This window comes from Hypomesus nipponensis, chromosome 9 (genome assembly GCF_054491055.1).
Source record: "Hypomesus nipponensis isolate SF chromosome 9, ASM5449105v1, whole genome shotgun sequence".
Taxonomy (NCBI): Eukaryota; Metazoa; Chordata; class Actinopteri; order Osmeriformes; family Osmeridae; genus Hypomesus; species Hypomesus nipponensis.
In genome coordinates this window covers 15,496,559-15,518,108 of record NC_140369.1, presented here as the reverse complement: position 1 = coordinate 15,518,108, position 21,550 = coordinate 15,496,559, and the positions used below count along the sequence as shown (strand labels likewise).

The following is a 21,550-nucleotide window of genomic DNA, read 5'->3' as shown; positions in this document are numbered from 1 at the left end:
TGAGCTGCTACTGGCTGGACAACATACCCCCTTCTCTCTCCCTCTCTGTACCTCTCTGACACACATGCACACATTACCAGCACTTCTGCCAGAGATGAGACCTCACTCTCTGGTCTTACTCCCGAGTCTCTCCTCCCCAACCACCGGCCCACAACAGGACTGGATGGGTTCAAAAAGACGACGTCAAGTCCATCTAAACTCTTAAAGAAGGTGGACACGATATATTTAAGAAGATTAAAGGGGAACAGGCTAAATGACACAACCTCTACCTGGCTTTATCCAAAACTAAAGTGAGTTTCAGTTCTGAAATGCGAGTGTTGGGGCCGGGGCATACGGGCTGCGCACACATGCTCAGAAACATATCTGCGAAGAGAGTTTCTTCGAAAGCACAGCTATTAAAGAATTATATGAGCTCAGCAACAAAAACAAAAAGGTTACAGAGACTGCATTCCTCTCATTCTGTACTCTGGGCCGTCACTGCCTGGCCAAGAGCAGGCAGCAGGTTTGAGGAAATCTCTTAATCCGGGAGGAGCAGCGCTCAGATTAGAAGGGGTTTCGGGGCAGTCGCCTGGCCCTGTGAACGACTCCTGGAATGCTGCTTTAGGCCCTGCTGCTGTTCCTGCTGCTCATTACGACCCCGGACTGAGACACTTGACTTCAAAGTGAATGGTGGCAGTAAAACTGTTCTCTTAAAAGTCCTGCCCCCTTCCACCACCTTCCACCACCCCCCCCCCCCCCCAGGTACTTTGAACAGTGAGTTAGTCAATAGACATGATGTGTGTCTGCGTGGAAGTTAGATGACTTTATCTCTCCAATACTGTGTGTGTGTGTGTGTGTGTGTGTGTGTGTGTGTGTGTGCGCGCGTGCGCGCGTGTGACACTGTGGGACATCCTGACAGGGTTTTGTGAGAAACGAGGCTATCACCATGGCAGCCCTATTGTTCACCAAGGTCAGCTGAGGAAGGAGACAGAAGGGGGGAGGAGAGAGGCATAGTGGGGGACCATGGGAGGCACACAGGGAGAGAGGCATAGTGGGGGACCATGGGAGGCACACAGGGAGAGAGGGGAGGGGAGGTTTGTTGTTGTGAACCAGGGGAGGCAGAGCAACAGAAAGGCTGGGACTGATGGAAGACACAGATAGAAGAGGGAGAGAAAGAGAAACCGCTCTGACTGAAACCTCTCGCTCCATTCCCAGCATTTCCCAGGTGAGTAAAACAGACGTTTGACATGGGAACGTCAAGACTGCAGATGTTGCCAAGTATTGGGTGTGCAACACTCCAGTGCAATGTCATAACATTATGATGTGTCCCTTCTGGTGGCATGGTTCATAGACATGCAATGAAAGAGATCTTGAGAGATGTGGAGATGCAGTGATGAACAGAAAGATTTGAAAAGAAAAATAAATAATAATAATACAGGAATTAGAAAGAGGGGAGTGGGGCCAGGCCATCCTTCTGTGTTCAACTCTCCACAGATCTCCGGAGTTATAGAGACTTTTGACTGTTCAGATAAATCATTGTTCCATTCTCTCGCTGCTAAATCTGCTCCTCTCCCCCTCCCCTCCGCGGAGGCTGGCGTGGTGGAGCAGAGAACGAGAGAGAAGAGAAGACATTTATCTTATAATTATCTGCCCCAGACTAGAAGAGCGATTCCAGTCCTCGTGACAACAAAACAGGTTTTAGAACATTGCGGAGGGGTTATGGAGGCCACTGGTATCGGTCTCCCTGACAAGGAGTGATGATTGGAAGACAGGGCAGCAATCCGGGACGTTGCTATGGAGAGTTGTAAAGCTTCTTAGGGGCCCTCCCGAGGGTCAAATGAACTCAGTTATTCTTGAATATCTGTTTATGTTTCAAATGAAGTAGACACATCTAGAGTCCTTGAGGGTAGTTCTGCATTGAGGTTTGAGAGTTAAGACAAACTTTGTCTAAACTGTTGTACAAAACTATGTCAAGTAATTAAAGTGTGAATTTCCTATGAAATATATTGTATGCAACTTGTACATACTTGGAAAAACGTCGCCCTCTGCGCCATTGGTTTTAAAGGGGCGGAGACTGCAGTGTATCGAACACAGCCAGGCCTCAAGATATACGAATCAACGAGTTGATTGTCTTTGTTCAAACACTTTCCTGCGCGTGAGAGATACATGGCACCCAGAGGTGTGTAGTGCAGAACGACAAACCACAGAACCTCTGCTCCGAGGGAACATGCAAGGCAGAGACCTCAACTGAACTCCACACACCAGCGCGTGAGCCACAGAAGGTCTTCTGATCCCAACTGGAGGAGATCCAGGTGATGTCAGCCAGTGTTCTTATACCGGCCAAGGCTCCATCTTGGAGAGGTTTTGGGAGAGGAAGCGGGGGGGGGGGGGGGGGGGGGGGGGTGTTGGGGTGGGCTTGACATCAAACCATGAATTAGACCACGCAGACCTCACTTTCTGGGTGGATGACAAGAGAAAAGAGGAAAAGTAGCAGAGGAGAGGGCTGTGAGTCCTGGCAGTGAGAGGGCTACAGAGGAGTGTGTGTGTTCTGAAAATACCCTCCAGTCCTTATGAGACACAGTCTAACTACATTAAGACAATTGTTTCAGGACAGAATCTTCAGAGAATCTATCTGTATATTCACTAGACTTGGGAGAGGGCCTTTAGCTCGGTATTCCATTTAAACCGGGCAAGAAAAATCCAGCACACCAAGTATTTCCAAATGACCCATCTTGTCCACACTTGTTACAGCGACAGGAAACTGTTGAAGCCCTTAGGGACACCTGCTGCTTGGGAGAAGTGTGCCATCAGTGGGACATAAACACCTCTCATGGAGCCATCAACATCCCCCACCCAGACACTCTGGATCAGCCACATGCGGGGGAATTTCTGGCCTCCGTTTATTTGTTTCCCTGTTGCTATGGAGACGCAACAAAAACGAGACAACATCGATACTGAAGGACCTGAGAGCGAAGGGGGGGGGGGGGGTAAGGGGAAGGGTGGGAGGGAGGAAAGGGAAGGAGAGAGAGAAATTGTGAGACAATGGGTTCCTTATCGGAGAGGGCACTCCCAGGTTAGGTCTGGGCTGCTACGTAACAATACCATAGTAAACAGGAGCGCCTAAGGATTCTGGTAAAGTGCTTCCTAATGTTCAATGTGACATTCCTTTACCTTCTGAAGACAGCTAGACTAGAGGGAGAGAGAGAGCCTAGCGATCATACGGGCCTTCAAGCCATACTGGCCCTCAGTCTGACAGCATAATGGAAACATAGGAGCAGGGCAAGAGAGTCTGTTCAGTCGCTAGGATGACTGTGTACATGCAGATTGAGGGTGTGTGTGTGTTTGATGCACATCCGTTTCTGTCAGTAAGTCAGTCATGACTAAGTGTGTCAACTTCAGTTTGTGACTAAGGGGAATCTCATACCAGGGGCGGCCATGTCTGAGCTGAGCTCCATTTGACATGTGAATACCTGGCCGCCACCGCCCTGGCCTGGGGCCTGCTTCCAGAACATTCTCCACAGGAAAGGTAAGTGTAAACATCAGACACCTGAGAGCACACATGTTGTTCTCCCTATGCCCCACAAAAAAAAAAACACCTGTTCCCCATCAAGAGTCAGTCCATTTAAGTGCCGTCATATAAATTCAGCCCTCAGATAACTATCTGTAAGGACCTGCAAGAAGGGGGAGATTTACCCGGTATGGGTACAGAGGGTTCATGTATGATTTCAGCCAATAAGCGATGACGTGATCAGAAGGGAAGGAAAGGATTTATTCGCCATGAGTGTTTGCACAAACAAGGAATTTACTTTGGCAGGGAGGTGCATTCATTAAACATATAGGAATATTGAAACTTAAATATGTGGACTGACTATAGAAGTGATACTGAGGATTGTGAGAAGGATGTTTGTGGGAAGAGAGGAAGAGGACGAGAGAAGGAGAGAGAGAAAAAGAGTGTAGGGGGCGGTCCTGCGGGCACACACTGGTATGACTGACTGATGTCATCGGTCTGGACTGGTAATCGTTTCGCACGCACGATCCAGAAGGAGCGAAAGATAGGATGCCAGGTTTTTGGGGCGTTTCTTTTTTTACACACTGGGGGGGGGGAGAAAAATGAAAACTGCTTCCTCCCCTCCCATCTCTCCTGGCTGTCCGACCTGGGGTGGGATCTGACGACAGGCCAGTGGGAGGGAGAGCAGCGACACCAGGACGTGGGCGCAGGCCGCTCCTCATCTCCGCAGGCTCAGCTTGGTGCCCCGGGGGGCTGTTGAGACCTGCTCCAGCACAGAGCAGAGCAGGCCTTTCAAACACTCCCTGACCACATCAACAGAAGAGAAGTGTACACGAGCTAACCAGTGCTGCTCGCATTGTCCTTCAATGTATACACACACATCTGCTGGTTTCCCAGTTGGAATGATGTGGGAAAGATCATGTTCGGGGGGGGGGTGTTCAACTGTAGGAGGACAAAAGATTCAGATTTTTGGGTTCAAACCCAGTGCCTGTCATGCTCAGCCGGAGACAGGAAGAGGAAGTTGTTCCTGCTCCTCGTCCGGGGGGGGCTCAGCTTGATGATGTCACCGGAGGGTGATGTCTCAGCATTGGACGCACCTGTTGTGGATAAACAGGAAGCAGCGCGGAGCAGAAGGGCCGTGCCAGCTGTCTAACAACTGGAGACAGGCGTGAACTGACCTTGTAGACAGAGCTGCGTCACTGGTCTACTGGACATGTTCACCCCAGTAGAGGAAACAGGAGAGACCCAGAAGCAAGAGGCTGAAGACTCACTTGTTCCGGGAGTACAATGATTTGCTAGTTTCCTTCAGGATCACAATGACTCTTATTGAGAGACTTGTTGCTCTTGTTGGTTAGTTGTAACGGATTTTTAATTCTTGTACTCGCTGTGAAATATTTTACATTTAGCAGACACTCTTATCCAGAGGGACTTAAAGTAAGTACAGGGACATTCTCCCAAGGCAAGTAGGGTGAAGTGCCTTGCCCAGGGACACAACTCAATTTTGCACGGCCAGGAATCAAACCAGCAACCTTCTGATGCATCCCGATTTCCTAACCACTCAGCCATCTGACACCCCATTTTACTGTTGATTGCTTTTCTACAGGTACACTCTTGCACTTTGAAGTTCATGTTGTTTAATTATAACTTGTTTAACTACATGCTTATGGTTCTTCCCTTTGGCACTTATTTGGTTTTTCACAATGTACGCTTCATGTTTTGGCTGCCCGCAATGTTTGGGGCTATCTCGTTATGATCAGTGACCTATGCACCTTTGTAAAGCTCTCGAAAGTCGCTTTGGATCAAAGCGTCTGCTAAATGAATACATGTAAAATGTAAATGTAAGTCGAAGAAGCATAACAGAAACGAGTCTCCCTGAGCTCGTGAAGAAGATGTGCTCCTGGGGAAACCCCGCGAGAAACTAAAGCTGTTTGATAGTCGCCTTGAATCACACTGACTGTCTTCCAAATCCAACAAGCTAAAACACAAAGTACAGCGGATAAGATTGCAATCTACGATTGAGCTTCCTTGAAGTACGGTTCCATGTCCGCTCTCCATAGAATAGATGCATTAAAATTCATTGACAAATTCCAAATAATTACTGGTGTAAATTCTAGACTTGGAGATTACTGAAGGCTTAATCCGTATCCAGGAAACCGAGGCTTTGAGGAGAAAGGGCTGTGGTCTGCTAATAGTTCCAAGCTGTTGAAGTGACTGTGTAAATGTCAGAGAGAGGACAATAACAGCCCTGTGTATGTGTGTGTCTGGATATAGCCAGTCTACCTTGATACCAACATACTTAAAACCACCAACACAGGGGGGGGGGGGCAAAATGTCTGGACACTACAAAAACACCCCGGCTGAACAGTCACCGTCGGAATTCCAAACTGGTTTCTCAGGAGCGCCACACAAAGGCTTTTGTCCCGGCAGCATTGTGCTTCTTCCACATCTCCCCTCTCTGCCTCTCTCAGACATGCACGGAGGCCAGGTCTAAAACATGATTGTGTGACATTCTAGGGGGCAGACTGGGCCAATCCACCGCTCTATTTAGGATCTAGGTAGTGGTGTTTCCTTACTGTGAGGCTTTACGCAATGACATCAGCCATGATGTTGGTCTGGAGAAGCTTCTCGTGGGACGAGCCTCACATCTACAGCTCTGCCTCCGATGATTCAAACGGGCCCCAGTCCAGCGACAGCACACAGCCCACAAGCTTTGGAGCTAATGAGTTCTGCACCATTATAGCTCTGTGGTCAGGTTAACGGAACTTGTGATTTTTGCTACTCCAATTCTGAGGCTACACTTAATCCTTTGATTCACCATTAAAGCTTTTAAACAAAAGATCTGTGTGTGTGTATGTTCCATCGTGTGTGTGTGTGTGTGTGTGTGTGTGTGTGTGTGTGTGTGTGCGTGCGTTCTTGCTTATGTGTGCATTTTGGCCTTTGCTCTGTTCCGTCATCGTTGCAGCACCAGTTGCAGCAAGCTTCCGAGACTGCCCTTTGCCTCTCCAGCTTTGTAATGGCTTTGCCTTAGTCATGACATCAGCCTTGAGACGGGTGTGTGTGTGTGTGTGTGTGTGCACCCCACACACACAGTTGAGCAGTGCCTTTGTGCAGGGAATTCCTCTTCAATTAAATCACTACCGCCCAAACCCAGTTTTCTGCAAGAGCCAATGAGGTGTGGCCTAGGAACTAAGCCCCCCCCCCCCTCACTCCTGTGCTTGGTAACCCATTAACAGTCTTGTCAGGTCAACAAACTACACCGACACAGCTTGGCCCCCCTCTATCAACACTGAAGGCCTCGCTGGCTACTGCAGCTCTCAGCTCCTCTCACCGCTCTGACACTTCCATCATCATCCTCATCATCTCCTGCCCTGCGTTCAGCACAAGCCTGGTGGAGTGGAACTGAGAGGCTGGTGACCTTAACAAGAACATGGTGGGAACACAAAGCAGGCAGAACACCTGTAGGTCCACAGAACAAAGAAAGAGACTGGGAAGGAACCCCAGTAGTATCGGTTCAAAATCCCATTTAAACAAAAGGTCACTAGTGTGCGTTACTATGGAGATACCCCCACTTTAGGATCAAACACAGCCTCCCTCTTGTTTCGATCTTGTAAAAGATCTTTATTAACATAACTTCTGGACAAGGACCAACTCCTGCTTGCTTCATGATGTATTTGTGTTCTAACAAAGGGTACTTAATCGGAGTCATGTGTGGGACTGGGAGTGTATGGTCAGACAGTGGAGACAGGGCAGGACCATGGGGTCCCTGTGGGGCACTGTCTGGGGGCTGGTCCAGATGGGACCATGGGGTCCCTGTGGGGCACTGTCTGGGGGCTGGTCCAGATGGGACCGTGGGGTCCCTGTGGGGCACTGTCTGGGGGCTGGTCCAGATGAAAGTGACACAGGGATGAATCATCTGCTGAAGCCACATGGAATGCCCATGACCTTGTCAGAAGTACAGACCCTTCTCTGCAGTGGGAAGGGTTGACCTCACCCCATCAGAACTCACTGACCCTTTACATAACCTGGTCTGGTCACCACTCTCAAAGGAACACCCTCCAGAGGCTCCGCGGGGTCCTTTTGTTCTGGCTTGCACCAGATTTGTCTGGAACAGCTCTGCATTCCCAGAAGGGATAAACTCATCTGCATTCATAAACTCTTCACTCTCTCTGACGCCTAGGTCTCCCACAGAGGAAGGCTGTTGAGATAATCAAACATGTTTCCCCATAGCTGGCTGAGGTGATGACTGCACACACACACACACACACACAATTCCTGTACATTAATGATCCCACACGCAACCAAACACACACACACACACACATTGATCAAGGCAGTAGTGCGGAAGGCACCGTCGACAAGGGCCTTTCATTTCTGATCTGCAGTCCTCTATTACACGTCCGCTTTATTCCCAGGATATGATGTCATCCTCGCCGCTAAGCGCCTGGAAGATGTTCCCACTTAAGGCCGGCCGTGGGGGGGCCGTGTCGGCCCTGTAGCCGACGCTTTACAGCATAAATCTCAATTACTAACCCTCACTCACACACTCACACACAGGAGGGTAGTTAAATGCATGCTTTCGGGGTGAGCTGGGGTGCAATTGAGATGGTAATGGCCGCAGGGAGGGAAAGGAGCGGGGGGGTTGTTGTTGAGGGGGTGAGGCGGGGTAGCGTGTTGGGGGAGGACATGGTGATGTCATGTGAAGGTCTGTGTTCCAACAGCCCACCCCCCACACCCCTCCTCTGGTCTCCCTCCATCCTCTCCCGCCCCGCCAGCCCCCCCCCCCAATGAGGTCATCGCTAACTCAACCGGTGAATGTGTTTCTATGAAGAATGCCGTTACCCTGGAGGAAGGTGGGGTATCCTCCACGAACCCCACAGTGAGGAGCTCTCTACTGGCCGCCTGACGGAAAGAAACCTTTGCCTCTGAAGGCTCACGAAGGAGGAAGACCCTTTTTTCGATTTTTGAATATCTAGCCATTCATTTCACCAGCCCATACACTCGGGGGATGAGTATAGCTCAGTGTTGGAACACTTGGACAGCAGAGTGAAACGTACGTCCCACCCCAACGTACGTCACTTTGGACCAAAGCGGCTGCTAAATGAACACCTTACCACTAAGTGTTTTCTCCCTTTTCATCCCCCTGCTCCTCCTGCCTCCAGACACAGCTTTGATGGGACTTGTTTTATCACCATAATCAGAAGACGACCAAAACAAGTTAATTCAAAGACAAAGACACTACACACAGACAGAGACAGACAGACTGACTGGCCAACAATGTGAATAACGGTTATCCCCTTAAGACAGGAATGCAGCCCTTAATAGGCCGCTTCAGGACCAACACAAACACACGCGGTGCTGTATGAACCTGAATGCTGAGCTTAATGTTCCTGCTACTGATGGACCAGTGGGATGAGGTGCAGTAATCCTCACGGACAGGCCCTTCTCACATCTCCCCACCCCCCACCAAACGCCTCATAGACTCTCTTTAGGTCGGCCTAGCCCATTAGTCTTTACAAAGACTGCTGGATGGATTGGAGGTGTGGGGGGTCTGTTCTCATGATGTTTGTATGAGTGTGTGTGTGTGTGTGTGTGTGTGTGTGTGTGTGTGTGGAGCAGGCCTGGGAGCCAGAGAGTGCCAGGTAAACTTATCTGGCTCCCCGGGCTCAGGTTACCGGGCTGTGCAGCAGCAGGAACACAGAGGGAACTGTGTGGAGCAGAGAAGCTGTGTCCTCCCACAACCATCTGTTGTTGTGGATGTGAGGAGAGGATAAGGAAGGAGAGGGTAGGAGAGAGAGAGATAAGGAATGAGAGGAGAGGAGGAAGAGGAGAGAGTAGGAGAGATGAAAGGACCAAAGTGTCTCGCTTTGATTGGCCCGTCGATGGTTGCATTGAGACAGGGGTGAGAGGTGAAGAGAGCCTTTGTTTGACACAGAACACCACTGTTTCCTATCCTTCATACTGAGAGACAGGGCACAATGAACGCTACAGGACTACAAAAGACAGCTAAGGGAGTATTGGGGGGTTCGCTAATGGTTATTAATCCTTTGCTAGTGACACGTAATCTTGGGAGAATTTAGAACAGGCTAGCACATACAACAAAACAGGCAGGAAAGGCAGAGCTAGTACAGTACACAGTAACAAATGGTAGCTAGCAATGTTGCGTGTGGGTTCAACTTAAGGGAGCGTTCCAATGACCGACTGAGGTTTGGGGAAGGGAGGCCTGGTCTTCAGCTGAACTCTTGTGCCTCAACTTGCCTTTCCCATTGAGAGTACAAAAAACGAGCTTTGAAGCCTCTTTAGGTCTTTCAAAGGGCTCTGAAGTCATGCTGTGTGCACAGGGCCAAGCTAAACACCACGCTAGGATGTAGGAGCTGTGTGTTAAGGCGCCGCTGAATGTGGTGAGTTATAGCAGTGTGTCAGGAAACAGGGCTGTGTTTGCAGTACAGAGACCATTACTGTACAGTCAGAGAGAGAGGGAGGGAGGGAGAGAGAGAGATACAGTAATAGGACCCTGCCAAACACATACATCCCATTTCTATAGCCCTCTTTGTCTCAGTACCTTTTTTTATTCTCGCTCATAAAATGCTGATCTCTGTCCGACTCGACATGTCCAGACCGTTGGTTGCTCATAACCAATGGGAGTCTTAGCGCTCGCAGACTTTGCGGTCGGGGAGTCGTGGGGAAACCTTTCAAAAGCAAGGGTGCTGGCTGGGGAACGACACTCCAAATCCCGTCTTAGAGAAGCAACCCTGTCTGAGAGCTCAGGTATGGCACGGCACCACACATGGGCTTCAGCTCAGCCAGTTAAGGTGTTTGAGTTTGGGGAGAGGGTGACCCGGGATGGACTCCCATCTCAGTCCACAGAGATGCTAGCCTGTTTGGTTTGCATTGAATTGATGACAAATCCAACGGATGCCCTCTCCACCCGGGTCAGACACACAGCATGGCTGGGAGTAAAACATTACCAGCGTGTCACTGGCCAACGATGGGGGTCCTGAGAGCAGCCAAACTAATTGATTGGTACTGCCTGTGATGTCTCATTGGGAGCAGAAGAACAGCTGGTAGGATTCAGACAGAGTTCCACACCAAGAGTGACTTCAGACCATCGTTATGGCATGCCAGTCAGCCACGCGCCAAAAAGACCTGGGTTGAAATGAAACGTGTATCTATTCTAACGTCAACTTTCACTGTGTGAAGATTAAAAGGGAAGCCATTTTAAAAGATGAAGAAAAGGTGCAAAAAAAAAAAAAAAAGATATTTCACAACTGCCAAAAGAAAAAGATCAACTAGGATCATTCTTAAGCGTGGAGAGACCCACTCAGCAGAACCCGGCAGGGGTCATCCAGGGTAGGGTGACATGTCAGCTCCAACACAGAAGGTCATTCTCCTCCATTCATGGCTTTCTTAGGTGACGTCATGGTAGGAACTTCCTTGACGACATCACACCTCCTGGTCACACCGGCTAGAACCCACCCCGGGCCTCCGCTAGGTCAAACCACCGCTCTCACAAAACCACACAGACTGTTGACTCTCGGTTGCCACGCCAACGGGTCAATTGCGTGTTTCCTGTAACCAACCTTGGGATTGCTTTTCAGTTCCTCCCTCTCCCCACTCCGCAAGTTAATGCTGCATTTATAGTAGCAAAGGTCGTGGATGAAGGATCACTTGCACAATGCTGACCTAGATAAAGGCTTGCCTACATTACACCAAAGCTGTGAGAACAGAAGTCACAACAGTGGCAGTAAGAGCTTCTTCTCTGAGGCGGGGAACTCTCGAAAGCCCAGTGTGACCAAGTGTGTCGCTGTTAACCCGGGGTGCCACAGCAACCCTGGAATGTTTGGTGGAGCACCGGGGCACTGATTGGCTGGCTGGCCAGGAAATGAGAGTCTGCCAGAATCAGCAGCTGTGTTAGCGGGGAGGACTACGACACACCTCTTGGCAGAGAAAAGGGTGATGTAGTTCCTATACACGTCACTGTGGTCACTGGTCAGTTTGGTGGCTTTCTCTTTGACTGTTAAAGAGTTGGGATGTTGTGGATCCTAAAGCCTGGAGGAACAGTGGGTCTTTTCTCCCCCTGGGCAGCAGAGCAGTTATTCAGTGCTGCTCAGCCCATGGTATGAGAGAGAGACAGTGAAAGGGTGCCTGGGTGTTTGCCAGGACAGTCGGTCTTGCCTTTACAGTACACACACACACACACACAAAAACTACAAATCCACCTCTCTGAATCCAACAGACTAGACTTCCTTCCCTTCACGCCCTGCTTACATCCCTTTCTCCCTCCTTTCCTGTGCACTGTGCTCCTCTCTGCTCTTTGTGTTTATGGCAGAGTGTGTGTGTGTGTTTGTTTGGGGGGGGGGGGGCTAGGGTTAGGGAGTTCAGTCACAGAGAATAGTAAGGCGAGAGCTTTACTTGAAAAGAATTGTAAATGTACAGTAAAACTACAGTTGATATGAGACTAGACCACTGTGTGCTCTGAGGCAGCAGTTTGCGTGTGTGTGTACTGATGAGAATGCCAGAGGAGGTTGGTTCCAGAAAGTGCCGCGGTCTGAACTCTGAAGTGTCCCCTAGGGGAGAACTCACAGCGCTTCAGAGCCTCCCTCCACTCAGATAAGAGAACATAAGAGAAGTTGTGTGTGCTTGTGAGAAAGTGAGAGCAAAACCGGGAGGGAGGGGTGCATGTGTGAGCTGGAGGTCAAGAAGGCTTCACTATGCCAGGACTGCAGTGCTGCGTTAGTGGGCCAACCCTGTTAGGCTGGTTCTCAAAAGTGTGTTCCTCCCACAAATCCCTCCCCATGTCCACACAGTATTTGCCTCAGGAACAGGTCAAATACACATTTCTACTGTGTTCTAGAAATAAAAGGTGAATACAAAAATTCAAAATAATAAACTGAAATGGATAGTATCCTAACCCTTTAACAACCCCTCGTAAAACTGTTGTCTTCCCTCAGACCAGGGGAGAGAAGGGATGGGCTCTGTTCCACATGTGAATTTGAACCCCAACCCCTCCTTCTACAACCCCTCTCTCCTTCTTCAACCCCTCTCTCCTTCTTCAACCCCTCTCTCCTTCTTCAACCCCTCTCTCCTTCTTCAACCCCTCTCACCATGCGCTTGATGGACACGCCCATGTTCTCAGAAACATAGCGATGCTTCTGCTGCTATTGTGCCAAGGCTACAGCAGTGCGAGGACACACCCTCTGATGAAGCACCTCATCCCTTCACAAATATGTATACCCCCCTATGAACCCTTGTTGTTATTCAAATGTATTTTCATTGTTCGTTGATATCGAACGCCCGCACCCTTTAGTGTGAGCCCACATCCGAGACCAGCCTTTTTCAGACTGTTGCGTAACAAGTGATAAAGGTTTTAGATGAATGGCTGGCAAGGCAGACCAAGAAACTTTGGTTTATAATATTAATAGCAGAATGAAGAAAGAGGCGAAAAACGTATACAAACTTAACCGACTCCATAGACCCTCAGGATTTGCCTTCACAAAGCTTGTAATGGATGTACAACATGACATGGCCGGATAACAGTGTTTGAGCATGACTCACGGCGAACAAAGCCGGGATCCGTGCCTGCAAAGCAGAGCTTAATGCAGCAGAGTTATCCTTCACGCTCACCCGGTGTCAACCACACAAAAGGTAGAGAGCTCTGTAGGAGGGGCGAGGCCACCTGGCTACATATTAATCAACCCTGGAGCGGCTTGGTGAGCCACTCCTCAGTCAGATAAGGTAATCCTTCAGGAGACACGGAGGCCGGCCCGTCTGGGCCCAGAGCAGGGGGGAGCAGGGGGGAGGGACTAACGCACGTCTACATCACGGGGCCAGTCTCAGGCCTCTGTCCAGCAGTGTTTGTATTGCACAAGGGTATGGCATCTTACAGAGGGGTGTCACCCTGCCTCTGACACAATGTCACTTTGTTTTGATGTGCTCCAGAGGAGTGTGTGTGTGTGTGTGTGTGTGTGTGTGCGCGAGCGCGTATCCGCACTGCGTAAACAACACCTTGCCAAATAGTGATGTTACTGTTCAACCCGTTTGGTCATGTTTGGAACTCAGTAATAGTTCAGATGGATCATGGCTGCTCCAGAGCCTAGGAGGTAAAGCCTCAGGCCCTGCCTGCCTCTGCAGGAGGAGATGTTCCAGCTCCACACAGGGCTCAACTGGCATTTCAGCATGTCGCCATCAGAACCCAACACCACTCAGCAACAAAGAAGGGTCAAGACTCGAGGGGAAGAGTCAAGGTTTTTAACGAGGCGCACGTCCGATAGAAGCGGGTGAGCCAATACGGTATGCCGTTTTCTGGTCGTGCAATCAGGCAACGTGATAACGCGGTTTTCCCAGGAGTGGTTTTCCCATTGGGGGAACTCAATGGGAAAGTGTTGACTTTTACAGCTCTGCTCATGGGAACTTTTCAGTTAAATATAATTGGTGATGAATTTCACCCAGAGAGGCTTACCATTGGAGAGGGACTATGGTTCAGGCCCCTTAAACCTGGCACTCCCCTCGTGTGTGACTAAGACTCTAACAAACGGCAGAACTCAGAGATCTGAGACATTCAGCAACATAAAAGAAAGTAAAAAAATTCAACACCAATTAAAAATCTATCTGAACGCGTTATGGTGGATTACATGAAAGTGTAACGCTAACGAAGATGATAAGGGACGTTTTGATGTGGATGGCTTCGGGAAGCCAAGAGACTGTTGTGCCACGCAACAGAACACTTGTGTAGCAATATGCTGGGTTGCATGGCGAGGTGGCTTGTGGCCACAGTGGAGATTAAAGACAGCATCAGCAGATTCCATAAGCATGACCACACTTTCTACATGGCCTGGTGTTTGTTTTCTGTTTGTGAGGAGGGAGGGAGGGGCTTTAAACAGCCTTGTCTTGTAACCAGACGTAGCTTTAGCCGACTGACCATTATTGAACTGCGATGGAGATCATAGCATCATAAGGCCAGTGTCACTTTTGCGCTTCGTGGCTGTGTGTGTCTACCACTGTTTGAATATCGTTACACCGGGAGGACAAGTTAAATAAACATTGACAACCTTTCCAGGTTTTTTTGTTTGTCCGTTTGTTTTTTAAACAAAAGAACACAGCTGCACAGGGCTGGTACTGGAGAGGCCATTTCACTTCTTCCAGCATACTCAGGAATAATCTGTCCAAATAAAAAATGAGGCCCTGAGCTCAAATGTCTCTGAGCCCTCGGGTAGCAGTTGTCTCTGATTCAGCTCCTTATGAGCAGGGAGGCAGCACACCAACATCAATACAACCACGAGGGCTATTCTTAGGTATGCACAGACCACATTATTATCCACCCCATATTTATAAAGATCGATATGTCAGTGGAAAGGCTTTTCAACTTTTCTGCAAGGATTTTGAAGTACAACACAACTTTGTAATACAAAGACTGCAAAGGCCCCAACCACAGTCATTTCAAGGATAAGCAACCCTAAGATCAATAAGGGTTCTGGTCAGTGATAATTGCGTTTCAGATACAATTTCCCTCAAACTAAAACAAGTTGTCCTTCATCAAAAATAAACATAAACAAGCAAAACCCAAAGATTGGAAATGTCTGTTATTGATTGTTTACTGTTCAAACGGACAGTTTTCCGAGAGAATCTATCTTTATCTTTGAGGGAAGCTAACCAAACACATGGCCCTGTCTCTGAACAGGAAGGACGTGTTTCACAGGAAGTACCTGTGTAAATCCTCCGTCATTGAAGCCATCCACTCACTTCCTGTGCAAACAAGCCTAATGGGCATGTTTGAAGGACAGCTGACGAAAGCAGGCCCGTCACTGATTGGTTTAGCCAGCAGTGATACGAAGGACTCGCATGGACTCGATTCAACCCTTGCCACTGAGGATAGCCAGCCCAGATGGCCCTGTCATAGCCTGAATCTAAACCCTATCATTCATGTGTACTGTTGGTGGAGCATTGTGAACCTGGCTGCTATCGTTTCACTATCCACCTCTCATCAATCAATTCCAACTGGTCTGAGTCACCACACACATCCTGTTGAGGCAAGATGGGATTGGCTACCAGTCCAATAATGACTAAATCTGTGATGTCAGCCACACATACAAAACAACCGCTTAGAGAATAGTCCTCATTAGTGACACAAGACTTATTTATGGCTGTTCATTTCAGACAAAAACAGTACATTAGGCTACAATTCGTAATCAACAGTGGCTATTCATCACCAACTGCACAGAGACACAGCTACGGTTCTCTTATTGTTCAAATGAAAGGCTCATAAAAAAGGATTTGGCGGTAAATGACTGCGCTTTGAAGTTCTAATGTTAACCCCCCCCCCCATTCCTCTCACCACTCCCCTGCCCAATGGCTTCCAAACTACACCAGTCTCAGGTGATGTCACTTATCATTGTTTCTAGAGTTGATGGTTTCTTGGCTGTTGCATGTTCTGAATAATATCACCTAACTACACCCAGAGGGTTGATAAAATGGCAACATTTAAGAATGAGAGAGAAAGGAAGAGAGGTGAGAGAGAATAAATGAATGGGGGGAGCTGCTTGTGAAGGGATTGAACAAAGAGGGGGTGGCACAAGGGGAAAACTAAAGTATGAGGGATGAATATCAGGGCCCGCCACACCTCACAACTCTGTTCCTACTGATCAATTCAAAATGCCAATGATATGTGGAATATACATGACATACCCAGAAGCAATGCAACCGACTACAAGCAAAACTCAGTGTCTACGTTGTTTCACGCATTCTGGTGATATGATCCCAACCGCTAAATAAATCAACACGCCCTTAAAATATGTGATTCAAAAATTCTCAAAACGCTTTTGTTTTCTCGTTACATAAACATTTACCATTGCAATACTAACGCCACCTTTTTCAGTGTCACGTTACAAGTCAAAGCAAGCAGTAGGCGAGGCAAGTAAACGCCAAGCGAAAATAACAACTTAAAAAGATACACAAAAGGTAACACCTTCCAATAGAGATTATAAATTATTTAAAAAAATACAAGATGCCACCCCTGGTCCGGAAGAGTCGAGAAAAACGTTATCCAAGCTAGAAAATCTCTCAAACAGCTTCATTCCTAATCAAGAGAGAGAGATAGCTTGTATCCATTTCTCATCTATGATGATGATAGAGCCTACTGCAAGGTTTTATATTTTTTTATGTATAAAACAAGGCTATAGCTACAACACTTCTATATCGAAAATTCATAATTCAGATTGTTGCATTGTTGTTGTTAATGATGTTATGCCTTGAGACGTTTGTGGTTTGGCAGATCAAATGGTAAAATACTTTACTGCAATTAGGGTAAGGGGTTTAAATCCTACACAACCTATTCATCGGTGGGTACATGTTTGAAGTAAACGGACACAGCTAAGCGCTGTAACAGGTGTAATATCTGTGTGCTGGAAAACTGATAGTGCGTAGAAGTTAGAGGCTGCGGTCGTTCGACTTGAACTTTTAGGAATATTCGACTGAAACTCACCACATAACCACGGATCAGTGCATCTTATCGCCACACCTGTATTAACTCGCTCAAAGATAAGATGAGCACAACTGCAGCTCAAATACTAGGCTATTTAGAAATGGGAATTGTGTGCCAGGTGGAGCCAAACCATGTGATCACTGGAGTCGTTGACAAACGTACCTATGGAGACCAGGCGAATATTCTCTCTGTCCAGAAACTCGAGAGCCACGGACACGTTCTCCAACTTCATCTGCCTAAAGGTGGGTCTTGCATGGTACTTTCTGTACATCTTCTTCTGGCTGAGGACCTCCAGTAGGGCGATAAGCCTCAGCCCATCGCTCAGGTCCAGTTGCAGGTCCGCTATCCGCTTGTTCACGCACTTCAGGTGTTCATTGCACCAGCGCGTGAAAGTGTTTTGCTGAATTTTCTTCCATGGTGCGTCGTCAGCAAGGTCTTTCTCTGTAGACGGCATTTTGCTTTTAGAAACTTTCAAATGATTCCAGTGCCTGTTTCTACCGCTGGCTTGTTGAAGTTCGTCTGAATTACTCTGTGCCCCGCAGTCCGGAGTCTTTCAGACCTCTATAGGTTTGCGCCTGCGCGTTTCCCGCAAATGACGCCACTTTCACTGATCCGCGCCCCAGAGTGAGCTATCAGCTACACCTGTTTAATCATGATGCAGCGTAGTTCAAATAGATCTAGTTCAATAGACGGCTTCGATCGAAACATTTAATACTTTAATGTTGAATTATTACCCTATTCTGATGAGACATAAGAATAGAGTTTACGAGTAAATGATAATAAACTTGAACTTGAACAAATATACTAGAATATAAAAAAATGTAATAGGTCTTTGGAATTCTTTTTTAAATTGATGATTGAATAGAGTTTTGCCCAGCCTTGATGCAATATTGGTACAATGATGTGCTTGGACTGTAGTACTTAACATTTCGTGACATGTCCTAACATTTTTGACTTGCACCACCAGTGTTGACTGTAGATTTACATTTCACCATTGCTTAATTTTTTTGATGTATTATAGTTTTGTCTGTTGTCCTGTCATGTTTGTGCAACATTGGAGGTGGGACATGATCCCAGTGGTGTGATTCACAGGGCTGAAGCAGTGTTGCCTCACAGCTTCTCGAAAAGGGTGGGGTAGTACAGGAGACAAAAACCACGCCTGTAGCTAAATGTTCATGTATTCAGCTTTTTATCCGTTTTTGAACGTTTGGGCCGTGTGACATCACAACGTTGCTCCTTTTACTTCACACGTACAAATAGCTGAAAGCTTGTCGTTGAACTTCATTATGTTCAGACTCGAGTTGACGCCATCCATTTTCCCTGCTTCATAAATGCCCTGGTCTGCCTTGTGTATGACACTGTGCACTTACCTTCCTTCACACGTTCAGTGACGCATTATTTGGCTTTCTTCGCACTCCAACCCAGCAGTCCAGAGAGATGTGATCATCTTGTCCCACCTCATTGACCAGGAGGTATGTCTCACCCTCTGAGCATCTGCCCTGGAGTCCATGCTCTCATGCTGTCTGCCTGCCTGTCTCTCCTCTTGCCTGTCTATCTGCCACACATACAAAACAACCACTTAGCAAAGCCAGCAGTTCATCCCCCCCATGTCCTCTCTATTCACATGTTCCATGTGCCTGCCTGCCTTTCTCACTGTCTAAGTGCCATGTCTGTTCCTTCTCATCCCTTCATGAGGGAGTCTGGATCTATCTGTCTGAAGGATTACTCTCTGACTCATGTCAGGACATCGTCACTGTCTGCAGGACGGCCTAATGACAGACCTGTTAGTGGTGTCATGACGACAGCCTCATCTCCAGACAACGTGACACCCACCTCAGTCCTTATCTGTCTCTATACCAGAGCCCACATAGTGGAACATAACATGTGTCAATCCAGGTAGAATGTATCTGTGTACAACATGCATAGTAACTTCTTAACAGTTGTTCGTGGCAACGCTGTTGGGGGTTTTCAGTGCCAAGGATTTGCCAGCTGTTGACAGGTGCTCTATGAGGTCAGAGATGTGTATGGCTGCCTGAGGGTGAAGGAACTTCCTGTCTGAAGTGGTGGTGAATCAGCTTAGATAGGACTGGCTCATGTTCTCTGTCATCACAGGAATGTCATTACTGCATGACTCACCTGTCTGGTGTGTGTGTCCCCCCCCCCCTTCCCATCCCACAGGGACACCATTCTGATAACCTGGGAAACCAGACTGATGCTTTATGTACGCTAATTATTGAAACCAAATTGCGTGAATAAATAAATGACAGTGGCGATGAATCCAATCTATTGTTTGTCACTGCCATCTTGTGGTTGCAGGGAAACTTTAGATCTTACTGACATGTTTGCCTGAGGTGTGCTTGCGTGTCATAGATGACGTTGGAGACATCTTTCATCTTGTCGTTCCCGCCTCATCTAGTGTGACTCACTCCACTGGTGTCTCCCCATGTGTTAACTGCTTACGATGCAGATGTGACTTTAACTCCAGAGGGGGTCATTCCAGGGAGTAGGAGCATCAGCAGATAGCAACATTGAGAATCGACCCGACACCGTAGAAAACACAATTAGATAAAGAGCTGACTTTATGGATAGATCAAATAAACAAGCCTTGCACAGGAGAGTAAAGTACTTTTATTAAAATCATGCACATCACAGGTGTTAGTGCAAATATTTTTTTTTAATCTGTACTCCGGATATTCTAGTGTAACTTTATCTTTTCTTTACAAAATAGAATTTCAACAATTATTTACTTAAAAAAAATGTAATTCTGAAGTTAATATTCTGAACAATATTTGCAAACAAAACTATTTACATACGGTCTAATGTGCCACTGGGTTGGTTAGTGATTGTAATGGATGGTTTGAAAATCTTTTTTTTTCAGGAGGAGCAAAAGAAAAACCTGACTTGATGACAAATATTTCCTGGAAATTCTTTTGAGGACACATTGTTTTACATATGTATAATCCAATACAAACAGTCAACAATTGTATAGATAATACAGATAAACTTACCCTCCCAACAAATTACCCTACACACTACACGCTACTGTACTCCAAGTTCAATGACATTTATATTGTTTGTAAGTTTACATTTTTTAATAAAACTGGTGAAAATTCACACTGAAATAAATGCCCCTGTCAGTAACATCATTCTTTTGCCGGTCAGCCCATATGAAAGGTGAATAAAAACATTTAGTTTTCAAACTTTTTTTAGGAACAGTTCAATCACACATCTCAAAATACAAAACTGAGTGACTGAAAAAGAAATCCAATAATTATAAACAGGGCTACATAGGAATCTTAAGATGCTACAGTATGTAGGGGTGTAAGAGAACTCAAACTGAATTGCCTAATTTAATTCAAAGAATACCATGGTAACACGAATAAACAAACAATCGATCAGACTGATCTAAACTTACAAGGAGCACATCCTCATCTAGTTGTGACAACACATTTGCATGTTCAACCCAAGTGTGTAGAATGAGGTTGAGGGTAGTTTCTAGAAGCTCACAGTCACACTGTTCAGAAGACAGAAGCCAGCAGCACGTTGGATGACGTGATCCATGTCACTGTTATTCAACTTTTTATTTTGTATATAGAATGTATATTTACACAGACGCACATTCATACATACATTACATATATACAAACATATACTGTTTGTTAGAGAACTGCAATTCTCCCACATTGGTGCAGTACCATGACTTCAAAACATCTGATTTCCAAAAACGTGAAAAGGGACTTCTTAAATGTCCTTCCTATGGAGTGTAGAATCATGTGGCAGTTATTTGGAACGTAGATAAGAGGTTCCCAATGTTCTGCTGTTCCAAGGGACTTGGACCTGTGCCTTTTCACTTCAACTCCCAGCATCTTCCTGGTCTACTTGGTGTTTCCTCATTTCCTCATTTCCCCCTCTCTCCCCCCCCATTGCAGTCTTGTGCAATGCAAATGAAAACTGGGACCAGAAAGATGCCAGTTTGGTGATCAAAGTTGGCGTTGGACAAGAGACATTTGAATGACACAGTGGAATACGATGGATAGCTTCTTTGCTCCGTGACTCGGAGCATTTTATTTACAGCGCAGCACACAAAAAGGGATGAACCCATATACCAGACAGATCCATGTGAAAAGTCTCTCAAGTTACATACAGCCCTATTCCATTCACTTCCGTTCTTAAATCTTATTACATAAACCTTTCATTCTCACCCCCCCACCAGACCTGCTGCATCGACCATATCTATGCTCTGATGGATCCCAACACAACTCGATGCCAAACCAACCAGTCACAGACATATTCAAAGCATTCACGTCCAAATTTGAGACACGTCAACTATCCCTGGACACGTCAGTGAAGATCTTCAAAAGACTTCGACAGGATTATTCAAGATGGTCGTCCCTCAGCCTTGCCCTCTGACTAGAGACGTGGTGCATAAGCCATCTTTGCTTACACCCATCCAATCCTTGTAGATGAGCTATGTGTCTAGGGAATAGGGGCTTGGTGGGTTGTGTCTGGACAGATCCTCAGACTGACACTGGGGCCTGAGCTACGGCAGCTGTTTAGTCTCAGAGCCTTTGGTGTGTAGTGCTCTGTGC

General features: G+C 47.1%; 1 protein-coding gene and 1 long non-coding RNA gene across 5 annotated transcripts in view; one reads left to right on the top strand and one right to left on the bottom strand.

The window, feature by feature from the left end:
* The window catches only part of flnba (filamin B a), a 52,132-nt gene extending 34,587 nt beyond the window's left edge, over nucleotides 1-17,545 (bottom strand). For 2 of the 4 annotated variants that reach the window (XM_084704198.1, XM_084704199.1), the window contains exon 1: nucleotides 17,124-17,527. In XM_084704198.1, the coding sequence (XP_084560324.1) occupies nucleotides 17,124-17,415 (292 nt within the window). In that variant the 5' untranslated portion in view covers nucleotides 17,416-17,527. Of the gene's footprint in view, nucleotides 1-17,123 lie in introns of all 4 variants that reach the window. The other 2 variants (XM_084704200.1, XM_084704197.1) reach the window with 2 other exon arrangements.
* On the top strand, nucleotides 16,890-20,071 carry LOC146273159 (uncharacterized). The gene is made up of 3 exons (XR_014766451.1): nucleotides 16,890-17,203; nucleotides 18,350-18,433; nucleotides 18,657-20,071. It is a non-coding gene; the product is annotated as an uncharacterized LOC146273159 (long non-coding RNA).
* The last annotated feature ends 1,479 nt before the right edge of the window (nucleotides 20,072-21,550 follow it).